The sequence below is a fragment of the Corylus avellana genome, chromosome 11, assembly GCF_965113065.1.
Source record: "Corylus avellana chromosome 11, dhCorAvel1.hap1.2, whole genome shotgun sequence".
In the NCBI taxonomy this organism is placed as follows: Eukaryota; Viridiplantae; Streptophyta; class Magnoliopsida; order Fagales; family Betulaceae; genus Corylus; species Corylus avellana.
Window position 1 is genome coordinate 3913915 of NC_142500.1, and position 15791 is coordinate 3929705.

Consider the following 15791-nt stretch of genomic DNA (forward strand, 5'->3'; position numbering starts at 1 on the left):
TTTAGGCGATAAAAGGAGAAGGGAAAAAATAGGTGGGGGACAAAATGGGGAAACCGTATGATTTTAGCCATTTTGTTGGGACATGGTGACAAGGGCAGCCCTGCCTATCATCATTTGTTGGACTTGGTCTTAGATAATAGATATGCTATCAGCTGCCGGCACGCCAACCATGAAATTCCTATCTAGTACTACACCTACTTTTTATTTTTGGTGAATTTAGCTTAGATGTCGGAGAAAAAAAAAAATTAATGAAAGATATTTTTATATATATTTTTTTAATGATTTTGGTTTAATTTTAAAATTTTCATAAAAAGGAAAAAAAAAAATTGAACATATGAAAAACTCACAAAAACAAGATATCTTGTTAGTAGGTTGAAATAAGGATAATTTAAGAGATAAGGTTACAGAGATAACGGAGCTTACCTGCTCTGAATATGTAGGTTTTACATTTAAGTTGTTCGGGACAAGTAAGTTCAATAGTTCTCTTTTCTTATATTGTTCGAATTTCTATAATATTTCAACAATCTAATAGCCGTGAATCTCTATCCATCTCGAAATGATTTGTATGAAATTGAGAAAATATGTACGCAAGAAGCCGAGCTTGGCGGGGAGGATAGGGGGAACCATCAGAAGAATTTTAAAATTACCTAAACTTTTATCTCTTTAAGTACTTTGTGTTAATTCATTAATCTCTTCTATTTTTGTTACCATCGAAAATCTCCGGATGTGTCTACCTCTGAGTGTCAGCGTCGGCCTAGGAGAATACCATCGTTGTTGGTATTATATTCTTTTCCATCTTTACGCGTTTGGTGCTTCGCTGAAATATTTTCCAAAGACATTTGGAGGGTTTCCTGGCAATGTCGTTGAGAATATGGAACTCAAATGCATTGAAAAGCCAAAGTGCTTAGAGCATGTGTTTTTGAAAAAAAAACTGAATATTTTGGAATTCCGAAATGGGCAAAGTTTTCAAACTGGGTTTGGAAGAATTTGGGAGTACTAGGAAGCTAAATAAATGAACCCAAATTTTTTTTAAATTGACGCGGCTGATCGTAAGTGGCAGACAAGGGAGAGGAAAATGCATTTTTTAAATTTAGAAACCCTTGCCACATCAATTTGGAAATTTTTCTGAGTTTATTTGTTTGGCTCCCTAGCACTTCTCGAAAGAATTTCCTTTAACCTAATTTATAAAAGTGACATGTGTCTATTTTTTTTAATATATGAGATGTACATGTGTTTTTAATAAAAGTTATTTCAACTTTGTTCTTACTATTAAAAAAATATATGCATTTCACATGTTCAAGAGACACATGTATAGACTAGGTTAAAAGAAATTTCTCTAACCCAGCGTAATAATAAAAATCAGTATTAAATCAACACTTGTAACTAAGAAAAAATTAATTGCTTAACTTTATTGTCACATCATTTAATTGTATGACAGTTATATAAAAATTTACTTAAATATCATTAATTATAATTTTTAAATTCTTTAATATTTCATTAAAACAATTTTTATAATTATTTTCTCTTAAATTTTAAGTTTTATTTTTATTGGGAGTTCCAATGGTCCGCCAGCCGACGTGCGAGAACGTTCCCTTTCCACTTTTGGCTTTAACTGGTTGCTTCTTCTTTCTTCTACTTTATCCAACAGCTAGTTTCTTTTTTTCTTTTTCTTCATGCAGATTAATTTTTTGTCTCCTTCATTGTTATTTTTTTATTTAAAACGCTATTCTATTGTTTTTCAACACATTTTCACTCTAGTTCGGATTCAAACCTTTCAATTGATAATGAAATATTTTAATTAAATAAAAGTAAATTGACAGAGTCAAAATTCGAATTCGGCCATGTTAAATTATTGCTTATCTTAAAAACTTAAGCCGAAAGAAAAAGAAAAACAACTTCAAAGCTATGTTAAAGGAGCCTCGGGGAGAAATATATTCTAGTTGCTTTTGACTTTTAAGAATCCTTATTTTTATTTTAATATTTGTCAAAGTTTGTCCAAGAATAATCTTTTGAAATTTAAAATGTCAGCAATTTGTCTTGTCACCTTGATTAATGCTATAAGTCTTTCTAGAGTTTTCTTAGAATTATCCCAGATGTTAGGGGTGAAATTTAAAACCGCCTAACCGCAACCGCTAACCGCCTAACCGCTTTGAAAGCGGTTAGTAAAAACCGCTAACCGCCTAGGCGGTTGCGGTTAGCGGTTAGTGGGTTTTGAAAATCCGCTAACCCCTAACCGTTACCCGCTAACCGCTTTTTTAGATATAATATATATTTATATTATATATATATATATATATATATATATATATATATATATATAATAACAATAAGTTGTGAGTTTATGAATTTTTTTTGGTTGATTGAAATGGGCCTCAAGCTTCAAGCTTAACCATATATGTTGGTTTTTTTGTTGCTTGTGAGTTTATAAATTTGTTTGTGTTTTATTTTATTTCTATGCGTGAGTTTATGAACTTGCTTCTGAGTTTATGAACTTGCTTGTGAGTTTACGTATAAGACTACAAGTGAAGTGATGATTTTGTTATAATTTTATTTGTATATTATATGATGTGTAGATTTGTAGAAGGTGGCCAACAATATTTTGGTATATAGCAATTTTTAATGCTAAAATGGCCATGAAAAGGGTAAAAAAAAAAGAGTTTAAAGTAAGCCCAAAACCGGCCCAAACCCGGCCCAAAATCGGTCCAAAGAAAAAAGCCCAAAAAAGCGGTTAGAAAAAAAGCGGTTATTCCAAAGCGGTTAACTGCTACCCGGTTAGCGGAGGCGGTTAGTAAAATTTACTAACCACCTAGGCGGTTGCGGTTAGCGGTTTTAGCCACTAACCGCTAACCGCAACCGCTATTTCACCCCTACCAGATGTAATGTGACTTTTAAAATCACTAATAAATCAAAAATTAATAAATCACATTTTGAATTCAACGATGATTTTAAAAGTCACATCACATTTAGAATGATTATTAGAGAACTTTAAAAAGACTTATATAGCATTACTCTGTCACCTCATATAGAAAAGTAATAGAGTCTGAACAAAATATGGTTGAGGTTGTATTATTATTGGCTCCATTTGTCAAACTACGATAATGTAGAAAGCGGCAAAAATTCAAAATCAACACAGTTCATAAAGACAAGATTAGATACTGCAAACTGGCGTCCTCGACCATTTTCAAATTAATTTATTTTTTATTTTTGTGGATATGCATGTTCAAATTAAATTCAGTTGAGGAGTTTTCCCACTTACAATGTTTGACTTCTCAATTATTCATTTATGGCTGTCAAAAGTCTGCATGTTTGAATAACTTGTTCTTCAACATCTCGAAAAGTCTGCATATTTCCCAATAATTCAGATTTCCTGATATGCGAAATACTTAATTAAAACAATAAAATGATAAATTATAGAGCTAAAGTTCAAATTCATAAATAATCTAAATAAGTTTAAATTAATAGAAAATAGTGATTTTAATTATTAGTTAATACCTTAATAGAGTTTGATCCCAATAGTACCACTTAACCAAAAAGTAAGTAAATAACAAAAAAAAAAGTTTTTTTTTTTTTTTGGTTAAGAATAAGAAGGCTTATAGTTTAAGCAATATGCTTTCTTTGGTCATGGGAGACTTGATAGGTGGAGTTTGGAGGAACAAGGAAAGGTAGCCTTCTAAATTTGGTCAACAAAAAAACAAGAAAGGTAGCCTTCTTTCACAGTGGAAGAATTTCAAAATTGTTACAATTTTTTTTTGTTATTTTCTTAGAATTATATTATTAAATTAATAATCAAGAAGTGCTACTCAATATTCTCAAGTGTCTATCTCCTAGCATTATCTTTACATATTGATCGATTCAATTAGAATGGGATTAGGTTCCTAACTTCAATTAAGTATGCATTTTGGATGTGATTATTAAAAAAAGAAGAAAGAAAGTTCAATATTTTAATTGCATTTTTCACATTTTATCTTAATCAATAGCTTTTTAATTTTATTTTATTTTTTAACTTTTAACTTTATCTTTTAATTTTGCCATTGTGAACTAGAATCTTTGCATCCGCTACTAGCCATGTAGGCATCCGTATTTATTCAGGATAGCTGCTTAGCCGACTCGACCTGTTGTGGTGATTGTGTGGCCACTTTTAACTAAGAAAGAGGTGATTGCGCGGTCAACTCTTTACACCATCACTCTTTTGTTTTTAGTTTTTTTCTTTAAAAAATAAATTAATTTTTTGCACTTGTATAAGTTAAGCACCTGTTTTATTAAGATGTTACAATGTTAAAGTAATGATTAAGTAATTAAATTTACTTCTTCCTATCAGCTTAAGTTTTTGGAATAACTAGTAGTTTATCATGGTATTAGAGCCAAAGGTCTTGGGATCGAACCTTGACTCCGTCAATTCACTCCCCATTTAATTAAATATTTCACGTGTTGGGCCCCACTTATTAAAATGGAGTTTAAGCTCACACGTGAGGGGAGTATTAAAGTAATGATTAAGTAATTAAATTTACCTCTTCCTATCAGCTTAAGCTTTTGAGATAACTAGTGACTTAATAATTACAATAAAAAGTATTTATTTTTGTAAGAAAAAAAGTATTTTGTGTTTTGACTTGTTTGTTAATATGTTTGAGAAAAATATTTTTTTATCTCTAAAAATAAAAGAAAAGACTCTAAGAATATGTTACCAAACATTGTCCTTTGATGCAATCTATGCAATATAAGGAAAAAAAAAGGGGGGAGGATCAAATATACAATAAACCTCTATTTTACAATTTTTTTTTTTTTTTTTTTAGTGTTCAAAGGGTTAGATGGATACTAATGAAAAAAGAAGAAGAAGAATTTAAACTTGAGAATGAGAATCATTAGTTTGAGAAACCATTAGACCAATCCTTGAAATTTTATACACGACATCTTATTCATATTATAAAGCCTTCTTCATGCGTGTGGACAGGTTAATCATCCTTGTATTACAATATGATTTTTTTTAATGCTTTTTTAATTTCTCTTAATTAGACTTTGAATCGTTATAAATAAAGCTAAACGCATGGGATGATTATGTTAATATTAAACTTAGAGAGCACACCCTATTTTATTTACACCATTCATTGCTCCCACATCTTGATATATTAATAATTGGGAAATGCTAGGCGTTCTTCTAGTGTTCTCTTGATATCCTCCCAATTGTGGTGTGGCTTAATGATAATTTCAAATTTAACAATAATTTTAAAAGTCACATCACAGTTAGGAGGACACCAGGAGAACACTAGAAGAACACCTAACATTTTCCTTAATAATTATAATTATAAACATCCTTTTTCCATGTTCTTTTCGGGGGTGGTTAGGGCCTCAAACTAGCAATTGAAAAATTAAGCTAAATATTGTCTTTTCACGTCTTCTATTACTATGAGATTAATATTATAGTAATTAAAATTTCCACAAATTCATATATATATATATATAACATCCTTCATTGATCTTTAACATTTGTCACCCATATATCACCTAATCCATTTCTTTCAATTTTATTCTTTCATATCCTTAATTTATTAATATTTCAATTTTTTTTCTTCAATTTTTTAAATACTGCACATTACTTTTTGAAAAGTAGAATGCCATCTTCAACTTTTCCTCTTTTCCCTTTATTTATTTATCTTTTCTTCCACTTCTCTCTTTTGGCTTGAAGACAGGAGAATCAAATTGGTGTTTCATCACCATACTAGTTATTACTCGACGAGGCCATCTTTTGTCCATTCCTAGACATCTTTAAACGCAACCGTTTTGGTGGTCAAAACAAGAAGTTGCAGCAATAAAATCCATAAAGAATTAGATAATATAAAATCACGTGCACCATCAAACACATTAATTTAAAATTTTAAGATTTTAACTATAAAATAAATCATATTTATTGCATTTGAAACGAAGAGGTACATCGGCAAGTCATAAGTAAAACCCAGAAATCTGAGAGATTGTGACCGTCCGATGAACCCCGGGCCTACACTTACCTTATAAGCAGAAGATAACGCGTACATAGTAATACTATCATACGTAACATGCAAAAGCTACTAACCCTGTTCAAGAACGGCATTGGCTATGACCGTTTTGCTGTTTCTTTGGCCGTCCCACGCGTGCGGAGAGAGCGTGGCGTCACTGCCTTCACGACAAGGTGGTGACCCACGACGTGTTATTCGGTCTCACACGTACGAAACATCGAGCAAGTAGACATGCTCCTATGTGGAAGGAAGTGACACTAGCAGAAAGCGCGCGTAGAGAACGTCGAAAATGCGTTGGTTGTTTTAATTGTTCTGAATTTACCGCAACAATAAAAGATACAAAAACGTTTCCACCACTGCCAGCACATCCCTCTTCTATCTCGCTCAGCTTTATTTCACTTTTGAGGCCTCGTGATTCCTAATACCCTCTCTCTTACAAAAACCTCTCTCTCTCTCTCTCTCTCCCCCACGCACTTCCCATACGGTTCTCTCTATCTCTCTCTCTGCCTCTTCTGTCTCATATGGCTTATCGTCGGAAAACCGCTTTTGGGTTTGTCCGGAATAGCCACTGTAGACCACCATTCAGGAGTGGAGTATAGAAATAGGAGGAGAAGAAGCTTTGATTGTTTGTTATTTTGGGTGTTTGAATTACTCAATGGCTGTGGTTTTTGATTATGGGTTTGTGGTATTTTGCTTCGTTTGGCTTCTGAGATTGAGTGGAAGAGTCAACTCGGAGCCGGCGGCGGATAAGCAAGCGCTCCTTGCTTTTCTCAATCAGACCCCACACGCGAACCGTGTGCAATGGAACTCGTCCCAGTCAGCTTGCGACTGGGTCGGGGTCGAGTGCGACGGCAACCGTTCCTTCGTGTACTCCCTCCGGCTCCCAGGGGTGGGCCTTGTGGGCCCGATTCCACCGAACACACTCGGCCGACTGAGTGGGCTTCGAGTGCTGAGCCTCCGCGCCAACCGCCTCACCGGCGAGATCCCCTCCGATTTCTCCAATCTGACCTTACTCCGCAGCCTCTACCTCCAAAAAAACGAGCTCTCCGGTGAGTTCCCACCCAGCTTGACCCAGTTGACTCGCTTGGCTCGCCTCGTTCTCTCGACCAACAACTTCTCGGGTCCAATCCCATTCTCAATTAACAATCTCACCCACTTGACCGGTCTTTTCTTGGAAAACAACGCCTTCTCGGGTCCACTACCGAGCATCACCGCCGGTTTGCAAGACTTAAACGTCTCCAACAACAACCTCAACGGTTCGATCCCCAAGAGCCTAGAAACTTTTCCTGCAACCGCATTCGCCGGAAACAAAAATCTCTGCGGGAAACCACTGGCGTCGTGCAGTCCATTCTTTCCGTCACCGGCTCCGTCACCGTCCGAGAACCCGGGCCCGAATCCAGTCGGGAAGAAGAAGTCCAAGAAGCTCTCGACTGCCGCTATAGTCGCAATCGTGGTGGGCTCGGCCCTGCTAGCCTTGCTTCTACTGGTACTCCTCTTGCTCTGTCTCAGGAAACGACGTCGTCGGCAGCCTAGTAAGGTGCCGAAGCCGGTAGCGGCTACGGCACGGTCGTTGTCTGCGGAGGCGGGGACGTCGTCATCGAAGGACGACATCACGGGTGGGTCGATCGAGGCGGAGAGGAACAAGCTGGTGTTCTTCGAGGGCGCGGTTTATACCTTCGACTTGGAGGACCTGTTGAGGGCATCGGCGGAGGTGTTGGGAAAGGGAAGCGTAGGGACGTCATACAAGGCAGTGCTAGAGGAAGGGACCACGGTGGTTGTGAAGCGGCTCAAGGACGTGGCGGTGACCAAGAGGGAGTTCGAGATGCAAATGGAGGTGCTGGGGAAGATTAAGCACGACAATGTGGTTCCTCTCAGAGCCTTCTACTTTTCCAAGGACGAGAAATTGCTCGTCTCTGATTTCATGCCTGCTGGGAGCTTGTCTGCGCTTCTTCACGGTAATCATTTCGATTTTCCTCTTCCTTCATTTTCTCTCAAATTTTGCTAAAATTCAAGATTTTTACTATAATACATTAATCCCCAGAATAATTGAATTACTCATTGAAGAAGATGACTAATGTTGTTGACATATATTAAAAATTCAATTTTATAAGATAATTTTTTATTTGTCATCTTGTAAAAATCTTGACCCCAGTGAAGCTCTAGCTGTTAAGCACATCTCTGGATCATATGTCGAGGGAGGGGGGTATTATTGGAACATACATTCTTTCGTTGTAGAAAATTCGTGAGATTTCTATTTTTAACCGGCGCAGACTACGCAGACTGCAGAGTCAGACCACTGTTTAATTCCCGCCCCAGGGCAAACATTCTAAAGAGCGTGAACTCCGTTTTTGCCACGGACATAACCAACATGCCCTAATGATTTTACCAGGAAGTCACCGACATCGTTTGGCACTTTTTTTTTTTTTTTTTTTTTTTTTATAGTTAATTTATTTATTTTTATGCTGCACTTTTACTCCTTTTTAGAGTACTTTAATGAGAATACCAAAGATCTCTCTTTAGTCTTTAGTATAAATCAACCCCCATTGAAATCCTGCTTTGCTATTTACTTTTGGGTATTTAAAGGGATATTTTTTTGACTATTTGTCTCATTCTAATTCCATGTTTTCTGTTAATTTCTTTTTATAATTTATTTATTTTTGCTGAGTTGTTATGCACCCAAATCAAGGTTCCATCTATATTAACAAATTTTTGATGGCGATGGGGGTAATAATTTGGCCTCTGTTCAATTTTTTTTTTTTTTTTTTTTTTTTGGGTGTGGTAATTTTCTTTTCTTTATTTATTTGGACCGAATTTTTAGTTAAACCGGCATATTTGGTTTATAATAAAGTGAGTTGGAGAACCAAGTGACATGAACTTCCGGTGATGGTATTGCAGGGAGCAGAGGGTCAGGCCGCACGCCACTAGACTGGGAGAACCGGATGAGAATAGCACTGAGCGCGGCAAGAGGCGTAGCCCACCTACACGTGTCGGGAAAAGTGGTCCACGGCAACATAAAGTCGTCCAACATCCTCCTCCGACACGACCACGACGCGTGCGTTTCGGACTACGGACTCAACCCACTATTCGGGACTTCGACCCCACCCAACAGGGTGGCCGGGTATCGTGCGCCGGAGGTGGTCGAAACCCGGAAGGTGACCTTCAAGTCCGACGTGTACAGTTTCGGTGTGTTGCTATTGGAGCTATTGACTGGGAAAGCACCAAACCAAGCGTCGTTGGGTGAGGAAGGCATTGATCTTCCGAGGTGGGTCCAGTCGGTGGTGCGGGAAGAATGGACGGCTGAGGTTTTTGATGTGGAGCTGATGAGGTACCACAACATTGAGGAGGAGATGGTGCAGTTGCTGCAAATAGCAATGGCCTGCGTTTCGATCGTGCCTGATCAGAGACCAGCTATGCAAGAGGTGGTGCGTATGATTGAGGATATGAACAGGGGTGAGACTGATGATGCCTTACGACAGTCGTCCGATGATCCTTCAAGAGGATCGGACGGTCATACGCCACCCACTGAGTCAAGGACCCCACCTGGAGCTATCACACCTTAGGAGTTCTTGGGATTACTTAAAGTGGGTAAAAAAGAAGCAAAAGACAACGTGGTGGGTCTCATTAAAAATGTGCACAGGGCGTAAGTAAACAGAGAGTTGAAGTGTGCAGTTGTTGATAGGCATTTGGACAGTTCAACATGTGTTTTTTTTTTTTTTTTTTTTTAATTTTTTAATTTTGGGTTTTATTTTTTTAAAATTTTAAAATTTGAATGATTTTTACAGGTGGGGAGATGTTGAATTGTTTATGATGTGGGTGGGGGAGTTCCATGAACTGATTGGAATTGACCATTTGATGGAATTAGTTGGGTTTTTTTAATGGATTCTTTTTTTTAAAACTTTTTCACTCTCTGTCTGTTTATACACTTGGCTTGTCTAATTCTGGCGTATTTATTTTATTTTATTTTTATAATGGTGCTGCCAAATCCGATTAAAGAAAACATGTAAAATTGCAATCACTTATTCATCAGATATGCCGTGACGCCAAATTCGGGAATAATTTGGTAGAATTATATCGTCAATCATTTAAAAAAACCAGATATAATAAATAAATTTTGAAGTGCAAATACTCTTCCTATTGTTCTTGCCGCACATGGACAGTGTGAATGAGGGATATGTTGATATGACTAAATCATGGAGAAGAGTATTTATGGAACATCCTCGTTCACCATCACATTTAGGACACCCGCGTATTTCAAAGGGGTTGATCGTGAAAATGATTGCATATTAAATTCGGGTCCCTCGCCGTACTCCGGGGAGATACTGTGTATTATTCAATTCACACCGTGAATAGGAAAAAAAAATTCACACCGTGAAAGAGCCCGGGATCAGCGGTGCCGGTGGGTGGTTGTGTCTGAGAGGGATTATTGTGGTGGTGGGACCATCCTAGGTGGGGGAAACTAGCCACGTGGTGGAAAATCAAAAGCGCAACGGGGTTGGGGAACAGGCTGGCTGGCTGGCTGGCTTTTTTTCCTTTCTGACAATCTTTGATCCACGCGACCACGAACCCTACCATCTCTTGCTCGGGTTTGGCTAAGACAGTTAATTTCCTTTTCCTATGAGAAGGAAAAAACAGTATATATGAAGCTTCTCCGGGGCGCGTGCGTCGTCGTCGGGGAAAGCAAAAAATCTGGCGATTTGGTGCACCGAAAGTGGACTCTGTGGACTGTAGCAACTCTTTTGGTGGGACGCAGCATTGACTAATGTTTTTTCTTCTGTTTTTTCCTCCCCTTCCTCCTTTGGCCTTTGGCTGTTTGCATTTGCAACCAAAACTGCTTATCCGGTTTTAATCTTTGTCCGAATCTGAATTAGTGCTAATTAAGAGAAATTGTCGTCCACGACTATAGCCTTTAGGCCTGCCTATTGTCAAATAATTACCTATTTTTGCTGCTGAAAAATTATCAAGAAATTAGAAAAAAGAAATAGAAAAAGAAAGAAAGAGGGGTTGAGGGGTGATGGGTAAGACTCATAAAATTGTAATGAATACGATTGGGTATGTGGGGCGTGTTCGTTAAGTATTTCATGAATAATCATCCATTGGCGACAGCTGGTGTGACCCATGACTTTATTTTTTGCTCCTTTTGTTTAATCCATTTTTTTTTTAGGTAAGACTTTGCACAGAGATTCTTCACTTTTTGGGTGCACGCTCCTATTTGTGGGTTGAATTAGATACAGCTTCCAAGTTTTAACATAACCACTTGCCTAACTACGCTCAAGGTGTTAATTAAGAATCTATTGTTTTCAAGTTTTTTTTTTTTTTTTTTGGGGGGTGGGGGGGTGGGTTTCGTGTTTTTACGAGTATTTTGTATTTGAATTACCGGAGAGCGAAAGAAGAATAATAGAAAAATTAAGATAAATTTCATGTTATACAGAGTAGAGTCCACTTTAATATACATATTTAGACACAATTTTAACCAAATAACTTAAGCTAATGAGTTTCGATTCACTTTTATATATATTATACTTTATTAATGTAGGACATAACACTCATACATGTACTCGATTTAGAACTTGTCTACTTATTCAGGATAAACATAAATAAAGAACAGAAAAATATAACATTGCCTGCATGCATGTGTTAAAATGTTGATTAAATGATTAAATTTATCATTTTTTATCAGTTTAAATTTTTGGAATAATTTGCGATTTAACATAGTATAGAGCCAAAGGTTCTCAGTTTGAACCTTTAACTCTATTATTTACTTCTATTGCACATGTTGGACCTTACCTCTTAAAAGAAAGTTTGAGCTTATACGAAAAAAAGAACGTTAAAAAAATAATTAAATGATAGCGACAGTATTCTTTTGCAGTCTAAAGATGGACTCCTTTTGCAGCTTTGTATTGGTGTCATGGAGGGCTCTACCATGTGACAACAGACGAGATAAAATATACTTGGAACATAAATTGACTACTATCTGCTAAGGTTGTAGACACCCATAGTTGTTAGTGTAATCCGTCATATTCTGCATCATATGTTGTTGGTTAATATTTATATTTTAAGAATAAAAAACATTATATATATATATATATATATATATATATATATGGGATATCTTTATCAATGCTAGGATACATGGGTGAATCATAAACATGCAGGGTCCAATTTAATTGAATTATTATGTTTATGGGTGAGAAAAGCACGGCCCACCGAATCAATAAAAATGTGCAGTGCCAACACCCACACACATGTAGCCTTTGGATGCAAGGGAAGAGACAGGTTAATTTAACAAAATTATCATGACCTAATGTGGGTGGCAGCAGTGGAAAGACCTTGAAAATGATTAGTCACACTGAAAAAGCTGATGTCTGCACTACTTTCCTTATTGGCTGCCACCTAATCTATATATTATTTTGCTGCCCATGCAAGATAAAGTTGCCTCTTAATTAGGAAAATGTTAAAGTCACAACATAAATTCAACTTATGTCTAACTTCTCTCTTACGTGTCATTTAAAAAAAAAAAAAATTGATAGAGAGGATTTTGGGATTATGAAAATTTGAGAAAAATGACAATTTGTTTGGTTTAAAATTCATTTTTTTTTTTATACGTAGGAGAGAAGTTGGCCATGAGTTGGGTTTGTATTGTGTCCGTATCAAACCTCTATTAATTAACTTAACAATCTCCCTCTCACGAGTCTCTTAACCAAATTTCACTTGAACCGGTCGAAGTTTGACAGTTTACGTGGCATTTATTATGTTATTTACTGAACAATTAAATGTTTGACATAATAAATGCTATAGAGAATAGCTTCAATTAGGTCGTGATGTACACTGAGTATTTGCACTTTTCAATAAGAAGCAGACACTTCAACTTAAAACATCAAAAAGTAGTACAACCCTTCACACCAAATAATTTTCATTCTTAATTGACAAACAAAATACATCATTAACAAAAACACAGGAGCCACCATCTTGATTGGTTTTGGACATTCCGGTGTTGAGGGTTCGAAAGTAGGGGGAGGTTTGGTGGTGGATGGCAGGCGTTGGGTTAGAACGAATGGAAAAGTCCATGAAATTGATTTGAATTAAAGATGGTATTTTCTTTTTCATTCTATTTGGTATTTTTACTTAATGTGTCAAATTTCTATTAAAGGCTGTAAAAATGAGTTTTATATCACATCATAATAAAAAGGGCTCTCAATGCTATATTATATACACTGCTACGTGAATTTGTAAGAAGTCGTAGTAAAAGTTGATTATGTATTTTGGGGTATTCTTAATGGGTAAGTGTAGTTTCTTTTCTCTTGTATTCCATGTATGGTACAACTAGATTGACATTGAAGCTATATTTTTTTACCCCAGATAAGTAAACCCTAATTCTTCTTTAAATACAGTTTACCTAATATTATTTTCCTCAAAGAAAGTTCACCTAAATTACAGGTTCTAATGCCTTTTCATTGACTTATAGACTACATCCTTTTCCAAATACAACATCCGCCTACAAAGGTTGTTCAACCTAACGCATTTGTTTGGCATTTGACTCTAATACTCATCTCCAGATCTGGGTACGTATTAATAGCTTCTACAAGATACCTTCTGAATTTTCAACGGGCTAGTTAAGAAGAACCCAATTGGTGTCACTAACAATAAGTCTCTCCTTGCTCATAAGCCATAGAGAAAAACAGCAAATAGAGACAAACTTAGAGGTGAGCTGAAGATGTGCCATTAGCCAATTAAAGAACAGTTTTCTTGCCTTCTAAGTTCATAGTTGAAAATATATAGAGGTAGATGCATACAATGAAGAACATTAAAACCAGTAATCATCTTCAGATTTGAATTTAAATCCCAGAAGTCTATTTCGTGTTGGTTGGATCGATTATGACAATAACAAAGTTTACAAGCTAGGTACCTCACTAGCTTTAGTAAATGGTTGTAAATTAATATTAAGCAGAAATATCTCAACAGCTAAAGCAGTTATGACCGTTTATCGGAGAAAGAGATAGAAGCTCAAATGTAGTCTAAAACATTGTTTTAAACACCGAGGGAGAAGAAAGGAACTTAATTACTGATTTCAAAATGTAATTAATGAAAATGCGATTCTTAAATACAGTTAAGAGTTTGGTAAAATAAAATCTGCAGCTCGGAAAAAAAAAAAAAAAAAAACTCCCTTTAATATTGTGCATTTTTAAACGAGACAAATTTTACTGTTCTGTTTAAAAACACGTGCTTGGCTTGTGAAATCATGGGATCAAACGCACTCTAACCGCCTTTCTATTTAAGGTGGGGTTATATTAAGAAGGAGAAACTTCACTTTAAACTCTTGAACTACCATGGGTTTTGAGAAAACTCCCAAAATTTGAAGAACTCTCAATTTAACCCCCTGAACTTTCAATTTGATTCAATTGACCCCCTTCTGTCAGATTCAGCCGTTAATCCCTAATGGAAATGACTAAAAATACCAAATTACCCTTCAATTTTTTTTTTTCAAAAATTAATTTGAAATTAAGGGTACATTTAGAATTTTATAAAAATAATAAAATCATGAGTATAAATGTCATTTTATCATTTTTAACGTCTTAAATCTAAGGTAGGAGGATACATTGTATCAAATTGAAAGTTCAGATGGTGAAATTGAGAATTTTTGAAATTTGAAGGGTCTTTTCAAAATGCGTGATAGTTCATGAGTCTTCAAGTGAAGTTTCTCCTATTAAGAATATACTTAAGTGTGAGTAACTTTTGGATGATTTCTGATGGAATCTGTGCATTAGAATCTAATAGATTGTAAAAGAAGCTTCGAAAATAATTGCCAATCTTTTAGCCTTAGCTTGCACCTGAAACAAGGTGCAACACTCAGTGGTGGTCACCAAACAAGAACTTTTTGCACATGCTATATCAGCTTCACGACAGAGTACAACCCTTAGAAAAAGTATATCATCTTCGGTGGTTGGAAGATCAGGACAGCTTAAATCAGGACAACTTGCCTAATCTGCAGTTAGATTTCAACTTTGATTCTTAAACCACAAACATGTATTTCAAGACAGTCAGGGCCATGGAATACTTTTGCTATCATGCTTTTACCGAGTATGTGGTCTTCTCGCTTCAGCAATTTGAGCTTTAGTCACTTTTTGTAGATGCTGCTCTGTTACTCATTGGCAGAACATAGTGACCACAATAGATCTCTTCCCTTTTTTCTTTTTTTTTTTCTTTTTTTTTTTCTTCTAATTGATGAGGGGAAAAGGGTTCCAAAGATGGTATTTTCCACTCTTGATTTGGATGGTAGGGAGAAATTGGAGACCTATTGAGAATGTTTTCAAATACAAGGTGGAAAATAGCCCATTAAACTAACCCATGTGCTCTAAAGTTAGTTCAACGGAAAATTTTCAATGCATTCCGACATTGAAAGAAAGGTAAACTCAACAAATATCCGAAATGATACTAGCAAAATTTCAATCAGTAAACAAAAGTGAACTCAATAATAACTAGTATAACAGTAAGTGCATCCCTTGTCCTAGAAGGGATTTAATTCCACAAGAAGCTGCAGCATGAGCAGCCAATATTGGAAGCATCACTTGTAAGCAGACGTGTAGTTGCAGCTTTGATGATGTTCCCCTGACTCTGATTACCACACTAGTCACAGCAAAATCAGGCCTCAGTGCAGTATCAAAGTCGGCCTTGATGTTGCCAGGCAGGGAGGAACATCATCAAAGCTGCCAGGCTGTGGGGAACATCATGAGATCTTTTCCTTGGATCCAGAGATATGTACTTCGCAACACTGGAAAAAATGCTAGCACCTAACAGTGATCTTTGAAC

General features: G+C 36.2%; 1 protein-coding gene across 1 annotated transcript; it reads left to right on the forward strand.

Annotated features, from left to right (window-relative positions):
- Positions 1-6354: 6354 nt before the first annotated feature.
- LOC132165469 (Leucine-rich repeat protein kinase family protein) lies at positions 6355-9923 on the forward strand. Its single transcript, XM_059576052.2, has 2 exons — positions 6355-7942; positions 8883-9923. Exons 1-2 carry the CDS (start codon positions 6643-6645, stop codon positions 9545-9547), a joined length of 1965 nt encoding a protein of 654 aa, XP_059432035.2. The 5' UTR covers positions 6355-6642; the 3' UTR covers positions 9548-9923.
- Positions 9924-15791: the final 5868 nt, after the last annotated feature.